The sequence below is a fragment of the Vulpes lagopus genome, chromosome 4 (genome assembly GCF_018345385.1).
Source record: "Vulpes lagopus strain Blue_001 chromosome 4, ASM1834538v1, whole genome shotgun sequence".
Lineage (NCBI taxonomy): Eukaryota > Metazoa > Chordata > Mammalia > Carnivora > Canidae > Vulpes > Vulpes lagopus.
Genome location: NC_054827.1, coordinates 116,972,262 through 116,987,172, shown reverse-complemented (window position 1 = coordinate 116,987,172; position 14,911 = coordinate 116,972,262). Strand labels below are relative to the sequence as shown.

The following is a 14,911-nucleotide window of genomic DNA, read 5'->3' as shown; positions in this document are numbered from 1 at the left end:
AGGCACCCAATTAGAATGGTCACTGCTCTCAGGGGAGCCAAGAGCATGACTGATCCTCCCCAAGGCAGACACAGATTATGCACTGTTCCTCCCAGTTTTGATGCCATCCACTAATAAGGGGTCACTCTCGTTTGGAGCAGTGTTGCTCAGTGATGTGTGTGATCTAATACCATCCTCAGGTTTCCAGGCGAACAGAGCCAGATTTAACCTAGAGTCAGATCCTCACGTGGAAGGGGACGGGGGCTGTGGTACCTCTTAGAGCACCTCTTTCCAGAGGCAAGAAAGTCTTGGATTACAGGTACTCCTGGAATGTCTTAGAGAACCATCTGGTCTACCCTTCATTTTGTAAACGGAAAAACTGACCCCAGAGAAAGGCAGTGGCTGGTTCGCAGACGTGCATGGGACTGGACATCAGGGTGTCGTTCTCAAAGGCCTAGTGCTGGTGGAGAGAGGCAGCAGCCAGGAAGACGTGCTCCGTGGCTGTCCTTGTGTGCTGGTGTGGGTGGGTGGACGCAGTGATGCCTCTCTGTCCTTGGCAGCAGCAGCTGAGTGCCCTGACCAGAGCCCTGAGCTGGAGCCCTGGAACCCTGGCCACGACCAGAACCATGATGTGCACATCGGCCAGGGCAGGACCCTGCTGCTCATCTCTTCCGCCACGGTGAACTCCATCCACATCTCAGATGGAGGTAAGCCCGTCTCCCCCCCACCTCTCTCCCCTCCACTGCCTTGGAGCCCAGCAGCTAGTACAGGCCACCGTGGCTCCAGGTGGACAGAACAAAGGCCACTTGCTGCAGGTTCAGCTCAGAGCATCTGCTCGGCAGTGATGCCACCAGCTCTGGGCACTTGGGAGGGGAGGATCAGAGCTCCGATCTTGGCGAAAGGAGCTTTATAGGGGGAAATTCGTGTTGGTGCTCAGAGCACTCCCGCTCGTCAGGCCTTCAGATGCTTGCTTGAGCACTCCCGCTCGTCAGGCCTTCAGATGCTTGCTCGTCGAAGGCTGAGCACACAGAGACAACTGCAGATGGGCCAGCAGCACTAACACAGCGCGGGGCAGGGAGGAGGGAGAGGGAGCCGCTCGGAGCACGGCGCTCGAGGCAGTGTTGGAAATGCAGGCGTGCCTTCCTGGCTGCCTGGACGAGGTGGGGCGCAGCAGGTCTGCCCTCGGCCTCTGCTCGAACCTCACCCCAACACGTGTGTTCTTGAACCCCACCCCCTTCCCGTGGCTTTAGGAAAGCTGGTCATTAAAGACCACGATGAGACGATTGTCCTGCGTACCCGGCACATCCTGATCGATAACGGAGGAGAGCTGCACGCTGGGAGTGCCCTCTGCCCCTACCAGGGCAATTTCAGCATCGTTTTGTATGGAAGGTGGGCAGATAGCTTCTGGGGAGCGGGCTGGGGGGGGTCAAATGCTACTCTCAGATCTGATGGGAAGGCGACTTTCCAAAGGGGAGGGCAGGCACGATGGCAAGGCTTTAGTGCGAGACGGGAATCATCCTTATAGACTGCCAGGTGTAACCACTAGCAAGACAGCCTTCGGGGATCAGGGTGAGCCGAAGCTTACTAGGTGTATTGTTTCTCATGGCCTGGGTCCACGTGTAAGGCACAGAAGTCCCTGCCAGACTTTCAGCTGCCTTTCAGCCGTGTCATGGCTCGGGAAGCCTCTGGGAATATTTATTTAGCCGGTTATGATGGACAAGATAAAGAAAACCTCCGCACGTTATTTGCCTCTGGCTCTGCTCCCTCTTTGAACTGTCGAGAGTCCTCAGAAGCGGTAGCCAGGAGTGCACGAGGGTCTGCAGCCCTGGTGACTCCCCCTCTGATGTGGGCCAGAATGTGAAACACTCAGAGCTGGGAAGGAGTGCCAATGTGTAAACTAGTGATAAGTGGTTCTGCTTGGCCTTTTGGCCTCATTGTGCTCTCGGGCTTAGGAAGGTCTGGTGCGCAAAGCTACTTCTGCTGGCCTGGCGCAGTCCCCATGCATGACCGGTTCTTCGGTGGCTGCAGTGGGGGCAGTGCAGTCCTCTCCGGGTTGGGTATCCAGTGAGGACATGGGCCTGCTGACTTTGGGGAGCTGTTCTCTCTCTTGTAGGGCCGATGAAAGTGTCCAGGCGGATCCTTACTTTGGACTGAAGTACATTGGGGTCGGCGCAGGAGGCACCCTTGAGTTACACGGACAGAAAAAGCTCTCATGGACATTTCTCAACAAGACCCTTCGCCCGGGCGGCATGGAGGAGGGAGGCTATTTTTTTGAGAGGAGCTGGGGTCACCGTGGAGTCATTATTCATGTCATCGACCCCAAAACAGCGACAGTCATCCATTCTGACCGGTAAGATCAGCCTTCACTTAGACACACGGCCCTTTATTCCACAGGCACATACAGAGCCTGTGCCCTGGCCAGATGCTGCTCTGGGTGCTGAGATGGAGCAGCGAGCCAGACAACCTGGAAGAATTATGTCTCTGCCTCCCTGGGCATTTGCCCAACGAAGCTGCATTAATGGGAACAAGCAGACGTGCACACATGTATGCACAACATCATTTCAGCTCGTGATCATTGCCAATTAGAAGAGAAAGTCGTAATGAAATGGTGGAGGGCAACTAGGGAAGGCCACTTTGCATCGATTAGTCAGGGTGGGCCCGTGTAAAGAAGCAACATTTGAGCTGAGAATTGCAGGGTGAAGATGCGTCAGGGATTGGGTGTTCAAGACGGCAAGCAGCAAGTGCAAAGGGCCAGTAGTGAGAGGGGCATGGTGGTGTGGAAACACAGAAGGACCAGCAGAAGGGTGGAGGTACAGGGCAATGGCAATGTGGTGCAGGGACGGCAGGTTTTTCAGCAAGGGCAGATGCACCTCGCCGGGCACCGTAATGAGGTGGGTTTTATTCTAAGTGGGACATGAAGCCCCTGGAGGGCTTCAAGAAGTGTCTGATCTGATGAGAAGGACATCCTGGCTGCTGTTTAGGACTGTGTGGAAGGCAAACAAACATCCAGAAAGCAGAGGAGGCGGGGCGGCTTTGGCCGTGGTCTGAGTGCGAGGGGGCGCCGGCCAAGACGTAGGCAGGGGCTATGGCAGTAGAACGGGGTGAACTGGAGAAACACTTACGAGGCACAGATGGCAAAGCTTCCCTGGCTTTCCTCGGCTCTGGCGGGAGCTAGCGCTTCCTGCAGGTTCCCGGGTTCCTGTCCTGGCCCTGCAGAGGCTGTCCCCGGGCACTGGGGGGGCAGGACCCACCGGGAAGGGCACAGAAAAAGCTTCCCTTGCCCTCAGGCAGGGAAGCAGACACCCAGCTGCTCTGCTGCTGCTGGATGGGGCGGCGGGGTGTGGGGTCTGCAAGAACGGGGTGCAAGCCGTGGGTGCCCACGGGAAGCAGCAGGGAACTGCCATGACATTGGGGCAGGCTGGGCAAGACTCGGGATATTGGACGATTGTTGGACTTTGTGCAAACCATCATGTGAACCACTTCACCGGCCCTCTGTAATTTATCTTCATGACCCGTCCCCCCACCGAGTTGATTCTGTTATTATCCATGTCATACAGACAAAAATACCAGGATTTGGGGAATCCATTTGCTCTGTGTCACAAGGCCAGGAAGTGTCAGAGCTGAGGTTCACACCCAGATCTGCCCACACCCTTCACCCTGTATTTCTTCCCAGTACCTGCCTTGGCCTGGGGCCTCACGATCCTCAGTGCACAGGTAATGTGGGAAGCCAGGATGAGCCTCCTAGACGCAAAGTATGTCCGAGAGTTCTCCCTCTGGACGGGAGAATGGTGCCCTCCCGCGGTGCCGGCCCCTGGGCGCTGCCTCTCCTGGTGAGCCGGCCTTCAGCTGCTTGCCTTATTGAGCTGCATGAGGAGACGTCATCCCGACAGCTGGTGTGCAGGTTCCAGAGACGGGACAGCTGCTCCCTCCAAATCTACTTTGGTTAAAGATGTGTCTGGGTCCTTGAGAACCTGATAGGGGAATGTGTGTGAGGAGACCTCTTAATAAACAGGACGCACGCATGCATGCAGATGCAGGCTCTGGTTACCTGAGAAGGTTACGTGGAGGAAAGAGAGCGCAGGTCAGCCCTTACGAGGTAATGGGCATGTGATATGGTGGAGAAAGGCCAAGAAGGATGTGTGAAGACATGTGGTGTCATCATAGCTTGGAGTCGTGCTAGATGGGCAGCAGGTGGCCCTTGGGGACAAGGGGCAGGGGGAATGAGGTTCCTGGGCCCCAGGCATGGCCAGCTTGCACAAGCACTTGCAAACCAGTCTGAGGATCAGGAGCATCAACCCCCGACTCCCAGCACCTACCCAGCCTCTCCCCTCTCCCCCTGTACCACCACTGTTTCCCTTTCCCCAAATCTTGGCCATTCACACTGCTTTATTCCCCTAAATCCGCTTTAGAACAGTTCTGCTTGTTAAACCCCAAGACTAATTCTTTTGGAATCTCCATTATAACTGTACTGAATCTTTAGTCCCATGAGGGATAGCTGGGGGTCATTACAAAATTGTGTCTTCTTTATAAAAGCTCGTCATGCGTGGTACAGATATTTGTTTAAAATCATGCTTAGTGGGTATTTTCTGTGTGTGAAAGTGGGTTACCTTTGTTGAGTTTGGGAAGATCGGTTTTTAGTGTCATAAAAGCTCTTTTCTTTAAAAATCACAGCCCTTGGGGTCTATGGATGGCAGGCTAGTTGTTGTAACACGTGCCTGTGTGCTCAGAACTCACTTTCTTGGGGCCACTGTCAGGACTATTAAAACCTACTCTCGGGCAGCCCGGGACCTGATCCTGGAGGCCCGGGATCGAGTCCCACTCAGGCTCCCTGCATGGAGCTTGCTTCTCCCTCTGCCTGTGTCTCTGCCTCTCTCTCTCTCTCCCTCTGTGTCTCTCATGAACAAATAAATAAAATCTTTTAAAAAAATAAATAAAAAATAAAACCCAGTCTCTCTAACCCTTTCAGGTTTGACACCTATAGATCCAAGAAGGAGAGCGAACGTCTGGTACAGTACTTGAATGAGGTGCCTGCGGGCAGTATCCTCTCGGTGGCCGTGAACGATGAGGGGTCACGAAACCTGGACGACGGGGCCAGAAAGGCCATGACCAAACTGGGCAGCAAGAACTTCCTGCGCCTTGGGTTCAGGTACCACCCATGCCCCACTCCCACCAGGCTCAGGGACCCTGAAGCTACTGGTGCCCCGCAGTCCACCTTAGCGTCTGTTCTTTGCCTGCAGCATGCTGGCCTCAGTGCTGGGCCTGGGGAGTGGCTGGCAGGAAGACCCCCATCTGCATTGGGGGTGTATCTGGGAGCCCAGATTTTCTTACAAAGCGTATTCCGCTCTTAAAACACAAAACATCTCTCTTTTCATGAACTCATTCGTTCATTCAGCCACTGACAGAGTATCAGCTGGACATCTGCTGCGTGTGAGCCATTCCTCAGATCAACAGCAAGCTTCATTTCCCCATTCTTGGGCAAAGGGTCCATTGTGTGCCTTGGGGACCGGCAGGCACTTGTTTCAAGATCATATAAGATGTCTCTGCCGGACCCAGCACCCAGGGAGAAGGCCTTTGATGTGCTCCGCTGTGTTTGGTTTGTCTTGGGTTAGCTTCGTGCCTGACTTTGGCGTGCACATGCTTGGCACCAACAGGAAACCGTTTGCCCCACAGTGGCCACACCTTTTATCCTATGAATCAGTTCTCAGCTCAGGTGAAGGTTCAGGTCCTCCATCCTGTGGCTGTTTGAAGATAGCAAGGCCCTTTCCTTCCGTATCCAAGGTCGGGGGCAAGAGCCTCCCTTGGGCTCCCAGCAAAGCCGTTTTACTGGCTGCACAGAGATTCCCCGGTCAAGGCAGGGGGGCGGCAGGGGGGTCAGCGGGTGGGGAAGTGCCTAGGTTCCAGAGTGTGGTCTCTGACAGCCCAGGGGCTGCTCCTTCTTGAAGGACCTGGACAGGGAGCTCAAGCAGTCAGAGATGACGAGGACACCTTGGTATCTCAAGGCTCCTCTGTTAGCAAAAGCTGAGAGGGCTTCCATTTCCTTGTTTTAGAAACCAAAAGACCAGTTTATTGATTTACAGTGAGAGTGAGAACCACCAGGGACTGGCTCCTTAGGGTCTGGGCTGAAGAAGGCAATGGCTAAGGGCCCAGGACTCCCCCTCTGATGCAGCCTGCATTTGCAGCTCCTGGGAGGTGTGCCTGCAGGGAAGTGACTCATCCTCTCTGCATGGTTCCTGCATCTGTAAAGTGGAGGGGAGCGGTTGGGAGGGGAGTAGATGTGATAATAAGTAACAAAATATTTGCCAGTGTATCTGGCCCAAATTAAGGATTCAATGCATGTTAGCAACTGTTTTCTCCTGAGAACCAACGGCCACTGGAAGGATGGGTGCTTGCCGTATGTTGTCACGGCCTTCCCCAGGTGCTGGATGGCAGGCAAGAATTACAGTCTTAACCCTCGTCCGTGTAGACACGCTGTGAGGGGCAAACTCAAAGCATCTAAAATCAGTAGAACTGAGAGGTGTGGCGGTCTGTGGTTCATTGTCTCAGAAAGCAGTTTCTGAGCAGATATTGGCACAAGGCTCTGGGCCAGACCAGGTGTGCGGAGCTTTCATGGGCAGGCAGGGGGAGAAAAGTGATAAGGAGGCCTGAGCAAGCGGGTGGGCTAAAGGCTCGAGGTGCAGAGCTGCAGGTGAGGATGAGGGCAAGCAGGTCCCCTGCGAGAGTCTGCAGGTGCAGAGGCCCTGGGATGAGCGTGTGGCCCCGGCCCCTGAAGACTCGGGAAGCACTGGCAGCAGAAGCGTGTGCTAGGCGGGGAAGGGGCCAAGATAAGGCTGCCGAGGTGGGCACAGGAAGGTCTTTCACTCCGTGCCCCGGGACCTTGGGCTTTCATCCAAAGGGCAATGGGAAGCCATTGAAGGATCTTTTTTTTTTTTAAATAATAAATTTATTTTTTTATTGGTGTTCAATTTACCAACATACAGAATAACACCCAGTGCTCATCCCATCAAGTGCCCCCTTCAGTGCCCGTCACCCATTCACCCCCACCCCCTGCAACTGAAGGATCTTAAGCGAAGGAGTGACCCAATCAAATCCCTAACTTCAGTAAAGACTTACTTTCCAAAAAGAAAGATCAGGACAAAAATAATGAAAGCTCTTGAGTACCGTAATCGATGGCCATCTTATATAAGGGGGGGGAGAGGGAGACAGACATGGGGGGACCTTCCTGCCTTATAGTGTGGGCTCCCGCAGAGGAACTCCTCCACCTGCTTTCCCTCCTCCATTCCCTAGTGTGAGCGAGAGGCCTCTCCTCCCTCTCAAGGCCTGTGCAGGGCCCCCAGGTCGCCCGGCAGGACCCCTCTGGCGTCTCCCTGTGCTTCCCTCCGGAGGAGGCAGGCATCCGGGAAAGAACCTTTCTCTCCTGGAACCCACGTCCTGCTTTCCTTTTCTTTTTTTTTTTAAATTTTTTTTTTTTTATTTATGATAGTCACAGAGAGAGAGAGAGAGGCAGAGACACAGGCAGAGGGAGAAGCAGGCTCCATGCACCGGGAGCCCGATGTGGGATTCGATCCCGGGTCTCCAGGATCGCGCCCTGGGCCAAAGACAGGCGCCAAACCGCTGCGCCACCCAGGGATCCCACGTCCTGCTTTCCTAAGGGCATCAGAGCACTTGCTTCAGGACCTCGTGGGGCCTGGTGGGTGGTAGGTGGGCCTGTGGGCTCGTGTGTCTGTGACCCGAACCTCATCTGCTGCCGGAGTGGGGCCAAAGAGGCTCACGGGAGGAGACTCAGCACCTGCAGAGAAAGGCTCCTGTTCTCCGGCAGAAGGGGAGCCGGCCAGCGGGCTGATGGCCCCGAGTGGCGGGGAGGGCTGCTCGCTCGCGGGGCTCCGTCTCAGCCCTGCCTCCCGTACAGGTTCAGACGTGCGAGGAACTTCACTCTTTGTTGTTGCCTTTTCCAGACACCCTTGGAGTTTCATAACTGTGAAAGGAGATCCCTCTTCTTCGGTGGAAGACCATATTGAATATCACGGTAAGAAATAGTTGGCGAGAGGCTGAATCCCCTCCGCATCTCTCTGACCAAGAGGCCCTGGTCTTTGTGAGCCACAGAACAACACCCCTCTTAATTGGCCGTGTTACCCGAAAGTGGTGAAAAGCCAATCACTAAGATAATATTTACATTTGTGGGGTGCCTGGGTGGCTCAGTCGATTGGGCGTCTGCCTTTGGCTCAGGTCATGGTCCCAGGGACCTGGGATCGAGGCCCACATCGGGCTTCCTGCTTGGCAGAGTCTGCTTCTCACTCTCCCTCAGCCACTCGCGCGCGCTGTCTCTCTCTCTCTCTCTCAAATAAATAAATAAAATCTTAAAAAAAAAATTTACATTTGCAAAGAGCTCACAGCTGACTTACTCACCTAACAAGTGACCCCGGGCAGATGGGAACTGGGACAGATCCAACAGAGGGAATGTTTCAAGCTAGAAAGTTACTATGGGTGGGCCTTGACCATCTAGAGGAAGGTACTGCTGGTTCTATATTCCTAGACAGGAATTTAAGGGAGAAATACAGATTTGTCAGCACATTGAAATAAAAACTTTAAAACTGAAACAAAAGAAGGCATGATAGGTAATCTGCTTCCCTAAGTAGAAAGATTGGCCTGAAACGTGTTTTGCTTTTGAAGAAATAGCTCAAGATCCCTGTGTTGGGAGCTTACTCGGGCTCAGAATTACACTCTTTGGGATGATGTAAGGGTGGGGGTGTCCAGGTGCTCAAGCCCCCGTTCTCCCAACAGGGCATCGCGGCTCTGCAGCAGCCCGGGTGTTCAAAGTGTTCCAGACAGAGCATGGCGAGCATTTCAATGTCTCTTCGTCCAGCGAGTGGGTTCAAGGTGAGGAGTGTTGGATGACCAAAAAAAAAACCTAACAGTGGGATAGAAGGCCTGGACTTCCTGTCTTTGCAAAAGAAAGATTTTTCTCTTGCACCAGTAAGACCACTTGGTTGCTGCAGAGTAAACTAAATTTGCAATGGAAAGCTGTCTCTAATTCATCAGTCCAGAGTGGCCAATAGCCCAGGGGATGTTCTCAGTCTCGGAATATTCTTTGTGCCAAGTGATAGCACCGAACAGGAATGAGTGGGAGCAGGACAGCCCCTCTGGTCGCCCACACGTGGAGACTGGGGTGCAGAGCAGCCTCCTCACTGCAGCCCTGGAGAAATGGGCTGATCATGGCTTTTATCTTTATCCTTTCTACAGTATCTGCAGTAAAGAAGAATATATTATCCTATTGCTTTTAAGTGAGAAAGTCAGTAAGAGGTGCTTTTAATGAGAAGCAAGGAGATTTGGCAGACTGCTCTGGTGCATGCCTGGACAAACAGTGTTCACCTCCCGTTGTGTCGAGGGCACTTGGGGGCCACGCTGAGTGGGACGTGCCCCCTTGGGCCCTTCCTGCCTAACCCTGCTCTTTGCTTCCTGTCTAGATGTGGAATGGACACAGTGGTTCGACCATGACAAAGTGTCGGACACGAAAGGTGGGGAGAAAATTTCAGACCTCCGGGTAGCTCACCCAGGAAAAATCTGCAATCGCCCCATTGATATACAGGTACCAAACCCAAAACAACCAGAGTTATGAAGACTGTATTTTGAAGTGGAGTCTAGATAACATGCTTTCTTGCCCCTGGAGTGGTGTGCTTCTCACAGCTCTCCCATTTTAGAGGCTCTTATGTGCTCCCGGCCTCCTGGCTGGTGAGTTCCCAAGCGAGGACCCCAAATTCTCTCCTGGAGTCCCCCCCGACTTCCTTTCCCTCCTCCTAAACCTGCTGCCCTGGCCATAGCTGACAGTGCCCCGGTGTGGGGATGGTTTGTCTCTCTCAGCCTCCCTTCTCAGTTCATCTCCTTTGGGACCTTGAGAGAACAGGATCTGAATGGGATTTGGGGTGCCAGCTGAGCTCAGCCCAGATGCAGAACATGCCCAAGCCTTATTCGCTGCTGAGTGAAACAAACACCAGCATTCATAGGATGGACAGGGTTTGCTCAGGATATTCACTGCCAGGTGCTCCTCCCAAAGAGGACTTGACTTTCTCAGTCGGCTCCACCATGAGTGTGTTGAGCAAATACGCAGCCCTCACAGCTCACCAGCTTTGCGGACGACCATTGTTACTTGGCTAAGGCCCTGTCTTCACGTGGCTGTGGTGTGCTTGAGAAGGATCAACCAAGAGTGCATCACAGGTTGTAGGCTCTCCTTGGGTCCAAAAGAATCAAAGGGGGCTGACTCTCCCAATGTGCATCTTCTCCAGATTTAATTCTATTTTTTTCCTGCAACCTTGAAGATCCCAGCCTTAATTCTGAAATAGCCATAATCTTATTCCTCTGGTTCACTTGGCTATAGGAAGTCCAGCCCTTTGGCAGCCTCCCCTCCCAAAGTATTTCTGGAAATCCTCCAGGAACACTTACAGAGGCTTTGGATCCCTCCCAGTGTCAGTCTCCAGGCTCCCGTGTTTAGAAGACCACTTGGCTACACCAGCTTCTCAGAGGCATTTCCCATTTTGCCCATACCTTTGCTCCTGGCATAGACATGGGCTCCTCCCTGACTACGTCGAGGCACAACTTATCCTAGGCTAAAGTAATGGAAGGCTTGGAGGCAGCAGAGGAGACTGATTACTGGCATGCATATATATAAAATATAAAACAGTCTGCTTACCAGCTTTATTATCTCAAGACCCTCCAAGGGACCCAACCCTATTCTCTATAACCCCCAGGTGTCCACCACATTCTAACGCCCAGCTTCCTTCCAACAAAAGGAGTATCCTTGACAAGGAGGTCTCTGAGTTCCAGGTCTCAACTATTGCAGATCTGGAGAGGAATGAAAGATCCAACCCACACCACTGCACACCCCCCCCGCCCTGCCCCCCCCCCCGCCCCCATGCCTCCCACCCCTCTGGGGCTGAGGCCAGATTTTGCAAAAGTGCATCCCCTGACAATACTTTGCTGAGCATCATAGCCCCTTATTAGTTCAAAACTCCCAATTCCAGAGAAGGATCTTGTTTTTGTTTTTCAAGATTCTATTTATTTATTCATGAGAGACACAGAGAGAGAGGCAGAGACATAGGCAGAGGGAGAAGCAGGCTCCATACAGGGAGCCAATGCAAGACTCGATCCCAGAGCTCCATGATCAGGCCCTGAGCTGAAGGCAGATGCCCAACTGCTGAGCCACCTAGGTGTCCCAGGATCTTGTTTTTTTCTTGGCAAAACAAAGGTCCGTGGAAGCAGTCAAGGATTAATGTGAAAAAATTAGGATGGCCCCTTCTCCCACCTGCTGGCCCTGCACTTGCACACCCCTGAGGTGGGCACCAGCTTAAATCATGCAGCCTCACTCCAGCCCTGGCTACAGACCTAAGCCAACTCACTCAGGGTCCCTAGTCCCTCTAGGCAGATAGGATAGCCATTGTTCCCCATGGGATGAGTCTGTGGACGTAATGCAGTGATATATGCTGTGCCCATACATTGCTTTATTATGTTACAATGACTATTTTAATCATACCATTAATTATCTTATAATTATTAATCATTATCAAAAACAGTAAGAAAAGTTTGTCTACTTAAGGTGGAGAGTGGCTTCCCAGAACAAGGATTTTATCCTTCTCCTCCCCAAGTGAGGTCATTCTTCAGGTTTAGAAAAAGCAGGGGGTGGACAGGGAAAGCAGAGTTGAGTCGCTGTCCCCAAGAAAGGATTGTGGGACGCCGTGCCTTGAAGAAAGTCCAGTTCCATTCACTGATGTGTTCAGGCTGTGTTTCTCACTGTTGTGGGGTACCGTCGTGGGGTCTCCTGCGGAACTTGCTGGCCTCCTTGGGAAACAGTGGAAGCTCAGAGGAGCTGGGCTTGATGATCCAGTGACCTTGACCTTGAGCTTGCTTCTCAAACCCTCCAAGTCTGCAACTCATGCTTCCCTGGCGGTGCTGGAGGCCACCCGAGATAATGGACGAGCGTGACTCTCGCAGGAAAGGGCTGGATTTTCTGAGCTCACTGCCTTCCAGCTTCCCTTTGAAGCCAAAGACAACAGATACCTGCTGTGTTCAAAATAATGTTTCCTGAAAAGCCCCCTCCCCCCGGCTTTTTTTTTTTTTTTAAATGGTTGACTCTACTTTGCCTCCCTATTTCCCCAGCTCTGGTCCCTTTGGTCTCTGTGCCAAAGAGGACAGCAGCTGCAGCCTGGCCCTAAATTGCTTGTCTCTGATGACAGCCAGGGGCTTGATGCAGACACACCCGGGCTCTGGGATGAGCCCCAGCTGGCAGGGATCGCGACCTCCTTGGAGCCTGCTCCCTAAATTCTCTACCTGGCCTTGAAGCTGCTTGCCCGTCGGCCCCTATCACTGAGACCTTGCTCAGTGCCAAGCCCTGGGTTGGAAGCTGGGTTCAGAGAGACAGGCAAAAACCAGGTTCCTGCCCTCCTGAGCCCAGAATCCAATGTGGGGAGGAGACAGACATTGAACAAAGGACACTAGGCTGCGTGCCTGAAGGCCTGGGTGGGAGGTGCTGAGAAGCACCAGCTTTGCAGTTGGCTAAGTCTGGATTTGAATTTTGGCTCTGCTGCTTACTTGCTGGATTGACCTAGGGCAAGTTACTCACCCTGTGAAGAGTCAGTTTCCTTCTCTGTAAAACCAGCGACCTCATAGTTGCTATGAAGATGGAATGTGATCATATGCATAGCACTTAGCTCTGTAACTGTGGGGGGGGGGTAGGTGGTTCTCAAACTGGACTGTCCACTAGAACCCCTCAGGCCCCTTTGAAAAGTTCTGATGCCCAAGCCACACCCAGACATGCCAGATCTGAGCCTCGGAGGATGGGGCCTGGGCATTAGTATTTTTAAGGGCTCCCCACGTGATGTGCAACTTCACTGGGGTACCAGTAGATTGAACATAGCAGGTCCTCCATAAATACCAGCCTCCTCCATTTGCAGTGGCAGCGGTGGCCATAGGAGTTATGAGGAGCTCCTGAAATGGGACCTTCTCCCTGTAGATGCTCCATGACACACTCACCCGATGGTGAGCAGTACATGAGTGGTTTGGGTATGGAGTAGCGTAGGATCCCAGGCCAGGCACTGACCCATTCTGTGACTTCACATTGTTCTCCTTAAAACAAAACTGTTTTCTTACATCAAAAGTGATGCTCAATCATTTAATAATCCTCTTGGGTCATAGGAAATAGTTTTTGCAACAGGGACAATTTTAGACTTGGGAGTATATGTTTATAACATTAATCATCACCGTCCTTCTTTACACGCACACAAATGATCTTGCTCTGTAATTTCCGTGTCCTTTCCAGGCCACTACACTGGATGGAGTTAACCTCACCATTGAGGTCGTCTACAAAAAAGGCCAGGATTATAGGTTTGTGTGCTACGACCAGGGCCGAGCCTGCCGGAGCTACCGTGTGCGGTTCCTTTGTGGGAAGCCTGGTAAGCAGCTGCTTGTTGGAGACAGAGATGTAACCGCGGCTCGTTCCCCAAGCTGGCGGATACACATTTTGAGTTTGGATGCGGCTCGGTCAGCTGCCCCTGGACATCTCAGAGACACGCTGCTTCTGCCAAGCTTGCAATGGAGAGTACTTCTGTGACACAGGAGCAGTGGGACGGTCCTCGGAGTTGGCAGGAGCCAGGAGAGCCCCACCCTGCCCATATGCCTTTCAGGAAGGGGAAGGGCCAGGTCCAAGAGAACCAAGGTGCAGTGGCCAGAGCTGACCTCCCCTGCACAGACATGAGCTCGTGGCCTCTGGGTGCTATTATTTTAAACCCAGTCCTCGAGGTGCTCGTTAGAAGGGATTGGGAATGGTTGGTTGGTTCGTGGAGGCACTTGGCCATCTCCAGAAGGCAGTCATTAGGGATGAGAGTTCTTTGGGGGAAGGGCTTAGAGCTACTGTAAATAATAGTTGAGAGGAACTATATTTGTTTTACATCTTGAGCGGAGTGGGTGTGGTGAGCAGCCACATTTAACTCTAGCTAAGGAGTTGCTGGAAAATCCCCGGCCCGGAGCTAATGAATGGCTCTTTTCTGGTCGGGTTTTGTTGACTTCAAAAACCTGTCCCAAGACTGGGATGGGCTGAGCCTGGTGATTTGGGTTTGGATAGGCAAACCTGGCATTTATTGAGGGAGCAAAAGGGAAGAGGCGGGCAGTCACAAGTTTGCCAAGAACGAAGGGTTATTATATCTCAGTCCTTCCTGTTTGGGGTTACAGTGAGGCCCAAACTCACCATCAGCATCGACACCAATGTGAACAGCACCATCCTGAATCTGGAAGACAATGTAGAGTCATGGAAGCCTGGAGACACCCTGGTCGTTGCCAGTACTGATTACTCCATGTACCAGGCAGAGGAGTTCCTGGTGCTTCCCTGCAAATACTGTACCTCCAACCAGGTCAGAGTAGCAGGTAAGCCTTTCACCAGGCCCTCCCTGGGCTCAACGAATCTGTTGTCTGAAATCACAAGTCTGTATCAATCAGCTATTGTCACAATAATGCTGCATAACAAAACAGACCTCAAATTCTCACGACAAATACTGATTTCTTGCTTGTGCCCCTGTAGCTTGTCTAGAGTCCAGCTTCTCTAGACTGAGCTTGGTTCCAGGATGATGGCTGTTCAGGGCAGCTCCATGGGACTCATTCTTCTCAGGACACACTCTTCCTGTGGGGGAGGTGGAAAACTCCCAGAGAACTCCGGGCTCAGGACTAGCATGCTCTCACACTCACATCCTACTGGAGAAAGCAAGTAACGTGTTTAAGCTCAACATGAATGGGTGGGTCAGCCTATTCGTGCCATCAAGGTTGAGGAAAGGGAGTGAATATTTGTTAGACGACAATGCAATCTACCAGGAAATTTTATTTTATTTTATTTTTTATAAAGATTTTATTTATTTATTCATGACAGAAAAAGAGAGAGAGAGAGAGAGAGAGACAGGCA

General features: G+C 52.4%; 1 protein-coding gene across 4 annotated transcripts in view; it reads left to right on the top strand.

Annotated features, from left to right (window-relative positions):
• Positions 1 to 14,911, top strand: part of LOC121489849 (cell migration inducing hyaluronidase 1) — a 139,629-nt gene that overhangs the window by 82,908 nt on the left and 41,810 nt on the right. For 3 of the 4 annotated variants that reach the window (XM_041753242.1, XM_041753239.1, XM_041753240.1), the window contains exons 3-11: positions 540 to 686; positions 1,230 to 1,368; positions 2,093 to 2,329; positions 4,946 to 5,125; positions 7,932 to 8,002; positions 8,758 to 8,853; positions 9,441 to 9,562; positions 13,283 to 13,415; positions 14,191 to 14,382. In XM_041753242.1, coding sequence (XP_041609176.1) covers positions 540 to 686; positions 1,230 to 1,368; positions 2,093 to 2,329; positions 4,946 to 5,125; positions 7,932 to 8,002; positions 8,758 to 8,853; positions 9,441 to 9,562; positions 13,283 to 13,415; positions 14,191 to 14,382 — 1,317 coding nt within the window. The remainder of the gene's footprint in view (positions 1 to 539; positions 687 to 1,229; positions 1,369 to 2,092; positions 2,330 to 4,945; positions 5,126 to 7,931; positions 8,003 to 8,757; positions 8,854 to 9,440; positions 9,563 to 13,282; positions 13,416 to 14,190; positions 14,383 to 14,911) is intronic. The other variant, XM_041753241.1, reaches the window with a different exon arrangement.